Source organism: Pygoscelis adeliae, unplaced genomic scaffold (assembly GCF_000699105.1).
Source record: "Pygoscelis adeliae isolate BGI_AS28 unplaced genomic scaffold, ASM69910v1 Scaffold226, whole genome shotgun sequence".
Taxonomy (NCBI): Eukaryota; Metazoa; Chordata; class Aves; order Sphenisciformes; family Spheniscidae; genus Pygoscelis; species Pygoscelis adeliae.
The window spans coordinates 1,561,783-1,567,067 of NW_008824983.1; the positions used below are offsets into that span (position 1 = coordinate 1,561,783).

Genomic DNA, 5,285 nt, shown 5'->3' on the forward strand with positions numbered 1-5,285 from the left:
GGGGGGCACGTTAAACTAGGTGCGTTTTCCCTCTGTCCAGTATTCACTATTACAACACTAGTAACTTTCTGTGCAATTCCAGGCAAAGGTTGAATGACACCAGCTTAAACAGGCCTGTTTTCTATGCAATTTGTTCACCTCAGAAAGACAAGGTGGACTTTTATTCCCTCTATGTGAACAGTCAGTGAGTCGATGCTTTGAGTTCTCTTACGGAAGCCTCGCTTTCCTTGCTAATTGGCCAATACAGAAGGCCATTAATTATCATTCTTATAATTAGTAAATATTTGCCTTTTTTTTTTTAATGCTGAAAATCACTTCACTAAACATGCATCACATTCTTCACATCCTTCTTATGTGTTTTAGAAAGTTAAATGATAAAACCCCTGCCTGTTTCATCAGTTTTCAAACTACCTCCAGGGTTTGCCGATTGTCCAAGAACAATCAGTTGTCTAGAAGTCACCCATTTTTACACTCAGGTCACAGTATAGTACAACTTCTGTCTATTATCTATCGCAAGACAACTACATTTTCACAATTTATTTTACTGTAAACATTACTCATACACATACATATTTGTAGACACAGAGACAGTTGACAGCTGGCTCCATTTAACTCACTGTACTATAACTACACTAAGACAGTATATTCATAACACTTACTCAGTATAAGCTGACATAGGCACAAAAAGAAAACAGTTTTCATCCTTTTCCCCATCTCGCAATGCTTCCTTCCCTTGTGTTGATGAGAATTAGGTGAACTGGAAATTCAGTTGGGGAATTCCATTTTAAAAAAAAATCCAGTCCCAAAATGTTGGTCTTAACCTCAATCAATTCCCTGATTTGATTCATCACACCAGAGCTTGTTTCACATAAGAGAGGAAGCACAGGAAATAAGCCACTCTGCGTGAAAGATGTTTCTTTCAGCAGTAGTATTACCTTATGCCAGCTCAACGTGTTCCTCAAATGACTGCCAAAGCTGTATTACCCACCACTGCTAAAGTAGAATAAAAACTCATACCTCAATAGATTATGAAATCTATCATCCCAGTCAAGATTAAATCAAACGTACGTGTACATTGTACATAGCATTTCATGTAGTCACTGAAAAAGTGTTTCACTTTTTTTTGTTTAAACTTTCCTAATTAGTATTTTTAGGGTCCTATCTGATTGCCTCCCTCACTTAGATCAACAGACAAAGGCACAACGTTCACTTCTCAAGTCACATTTAAATAATTTCAAAATGCTTACATGTAACATGAACAGCACCCTCTTTAAAGTTTCGATAAAGATTTTTTTAAAGTTTCATTAATGGAATTAACTAAACATTCAAGTGTGCTCAGTTACACTATTTATCAAAACTTTGCAGACAATCAGGATATATATACACATATTTTTAAGAACTTCCCACTAGAGAAATATGCCTGTTTGTAAGCTAATGCCTCCCACGCACAATTTAGTGACTGTATAGTCATTGCACATAGCATTAAAAATATTTCTGCTTTGTTATAGAGCACAGTACTTCTACTTTGCAGAAGAGTAATTTATCTTGAATAAAGACAAAACAATCCACTGGTGATCTGCAGATTACAGTGAAGTCAAGCATTTACATTCTTAAGCAGTGCACAGTTCTAAGGGAAAGGTCCTCCAGTACCGAGGTAGTCTGTTACTTTTCTCCCTTCCCCACTGCCAAAGCATCACTTCTTTAAAGCCCGAATCAAAACTGCTATTAACCATTCAAGTAAGGAATTTAAGCATCATCTACTACGAGCTATACTGACAAAGAAACATAGATCAAAGTCTTAAATAGAAGCAGATGTAAGAATTAATCAATTTCTAATCCCATAAATGAAACTTTATTAACTTTTAAAAATAACTCCAAATAAATCAAATCACTAACATGAGGCAACTTAGATGTGGCCTCACCCCTCCTCCTTTTTTCAAGGGTCTGTTTTGAGTAATTTTAGTGATCTATACTGTTCAGCCTGTTCCAGCAACAAAAATGAGTCAGGGACATGGATCAGGATATCTCCAGCTTAGTTTTTGTTCTCTCACACACATTTCACACTTACTCTGGCTCACATTCTTCATATAGTCCTGTTCACAGTGTCATTCTGTGCCCATGCATCTCTTCTCAAATCATCTCCATTTAAGTCTGTACGACACCACTGCATCACACCCTCCCTTTACTCCAGCAGACTTAAAGCGTACTCATTCCTCTAGTTTTGATCTCCAGTTTGATCCTTGTTACAAAACTCACACTCTAATAGCAGGAACCAATACATCACTTAAGTGATGTTCCACTTAAGTTTATGAGAGAGCTTTTACTGTTGTTGGAATTTTTTTTTTTTACCTAGTAGGAGAGAAGACAGTAAACATTTGAGAAATAGCAATAGAACAAGCTTTACTTACCTTGAAAATACCAACCCAGTCTTTCTGATGAGGATGGATAAACTGGGTCAGAGTGTAGTGACATTCAAGGTGTGTGTTCGGAAGATAACTTTTTGCCACATTTTGAAAAATCACATGTGCAAAATTGGAAGTCTGCAAAGTGTTAGCTGAAGACGGAACCTCTTGAAAGGATGACATGATTGATCTGTAACAAAATTGTAGAATTTGCTACCTCAATATAGTGGAAAAATGAGTTAAGTTAAAAAAATTAATCTATTTGAAATATACAAGACAGAGAAACCTAACAATTAGTTCCTCTGTTCCGAAAACAGTCAGCTATAGACCAAGTCCACCAAAGTGCGCTGCCTCAGCATCACTCCAAAACAATCACCTCTCAGAATAAAAGGGCAGTCATTTCAGTGATGACATCAAGATGGAGAGAAAGCATCGCTTAGCTCAATGCCCCCAGTATTAGATCTCAGATACAGTGGCAAAAAGTGGGAAATAAAAGTGGTGGTGTGAAAACAAAGCAGGGTTCTAACTTAATGAAATATTCGTAATGGTTCTGGATGTGGCAGGGAAGGAGAAACAAAGCTCCATAGCTTCCCTACTTTAAACTTTTCTCAGAATCTGTACTGCTCAGTGGTTTTCACAGCATTTTTATATGCGAAGTTTTTCTTCCCCTCTCAGTAAAAGTAACAAAGTTCCATTTTAAGACATTTTTAAAAAACAAGAACGTTTATCTGAACAGGAAGGTTTTGCTGGTGGTGGTGTTTTTTTTTTTTTCTTCTTCTCCTTCAAAAGAGTTCGCTTGCCTCTGTTTAGCAGTGTGTGGGCATCTTTTACTGTTCTCACTGTAACACATATGTTACAGAGCTGCCTGTAACATTCCCAGCCCTGCCTGTTTAGCTTCATTACCATAAACAATGAACTTCATTGATAGCGCAAACTTTTAGGTATGCATGCAGTTTGATGGATTAACACTAATCAGTTGGACTGCAAAAGCTTTTAATCACACTTTCCATTCACCACCTCATTCAGGATACACAGTGCTAAAAATTACAGCAATGCAAGATGCTTCACAAGCAGAACAAGAACGTCCCTTCCTCTGCTTCAGCAGTATCTGCCAAAAATATAAGATGGGCAACTGAGAAATTTCAAGTGTTTGATTTCAACATACAATCACAAGTTTGTCAAAACATTTAATATTAGGAGGATCGAGGCCTTATATAGCTAACACATTTCTAGAAAGATGAGCCATCCTATTCTTGCAATTGCTATTAAAAGTCATTTCACACTGATCAAGCAAATTCACACCTTGAATGAGGTAACTGCCAAGTGTGTGACATAATATATTACTTTCATTGAAGATACATGTAGAAACCAATCCCAGGAAGGGATGGGCCAATGCAAGTCTCAAGAAGTTCAAAGATGAAAGGCTGTGTATTTCCTATAGCCTTTTAAAATTTCTTTTCACCAGTTAAAAAGTAAGTAGCAAAGAGCTCATGTTTCCTGAAATAAAATGCACTCTGAAGTAAGCAGGTATTTATCATTCAAAACAAGGAAAAGGTAAACAGGGATTTTTTAGGTTTAAGCCCTCAACATTTTAAGCTTATTACTGTCCAATCTAGTGTAACACATTAAGTACAAATGGGCAGCCATGACATTATTCTGATGTATCAGATACTAAATAAAAAGCAGTTTTGTACCCTGAACAACACAAGTAATAAGATAAAATGTCAAGCTTGTGAAGATTAACAGATATAAAGGACAAAAGCAACTTACACAAGCAAGAAATTGAGTGAAGATCAAAAGACAGCTTTTGAGAGACAACAGGGTACACATAAATCCTATCTGTTATCTAGCTTTGGAGCCCAGAAGAGCATAGGAAATTTTACAGTATAATAAAAGCCTGAAAACTCGCACACCTCTGAAAACAGAGGTTTACATTTAAGACATCTCTCAAATCCACTCTAAACTATAAACCATATGAAGCAGCAGTTTCTAAAATTCTAAAAGAAATAGAATAGCCTTGTCCTGTTGCGACAGAACAAGGGGGAAGGGCTTTAAACTAAAGGGGGGTAGATTTAGACTGGAGCTAAGGAAGAAATTTTTTACGCTGAGGGTGGTGAAACACTGGCACAGGTTGCCCAGAGAGGTGGTGGATGCCCCATCCCTGGAAACATTCTATGATTTTTTTTTTTTGAGTGCGACAGATTCATTCATTTTTAGTAATTCAGTAATACCTGAAGCCAAATAATATTGACATGAAACAGACTGTTTCAGTTTTCATTACCCATGATAAGCAAAGCATTAATAACAAAACAACTGAATTTAACTTTTTTTTAAATAGGTCTATTTTAAAAATTGGATATTCTAAGCACATTATTAAAAAAAAAAAAAAAGAAATTCATTTCTGCACACTGGTTGTCAGCTACCACAGCTGAGTACTAGCCTTAGTGAAGCCAGTAAAGGGAGGCTGGTTTCCAAGTCCAAAGCAGAACTATTCACACATCTGAACTTGTGCAGACCAGCAGAATCATCTGGGATTACTGTGCCCCAGCAGGAAAATCCCCGGATCTTAGCTGAAGCTGAGATCTACTCACGGTTCACGGATAGTTTAGGGGATGCTGCTTGCTTGCTTACCTAGCTCGCAGCCACCGGTTGGGAAGAAGAGGAGGTGGAGGAAGAGCTACGCTTAGGCTTCGTAACTGACATGACAAGCAATTCCCTCGGCTGAACGACGCGTTTGGTGTTACGCACCCAGAAGGACGGAAGGAGGAAAAGCTCGCCAGGCAGGAAAAACAAAAGACGAGCCGCACCGCCCCAGCCAGCTCCTCCCGGAGCCCTCCAGCTGCGGTCCCGACGGGACGGGGCGCACCTGACACTCCAGGCCCC

The 5,285-nt window shown here is 38.2% G+C and overlaps 1 protein-coding gene across 3 annotated transcripts in view; it reads right to left on the minus strand.

Annotated features, from left to right (window-relative positions):
* TAX1BP1 (Tax1 (human T-cell leukemia virus type I) binding protein 1) overlaps positions 1–5,285 on the minus strand; it is a 65,851-nt gene that overhangs the window by 59,812 nt on the left and 754 nt on the right. For all 3 annotated transcript variants that reach the window (XM_009325705.1, XM_009325706.1, XM_009325704.1), the window contains exon 2: positions 2,409–2,592. In XM_009325705.1, coding sequence (XP_009323980.1) covers positions 2,409–2,592 — 184 coding nt within the window. The remainder of the gene's footprint in view (positions 1–2,408; positions 2,593–5,285) is intronic.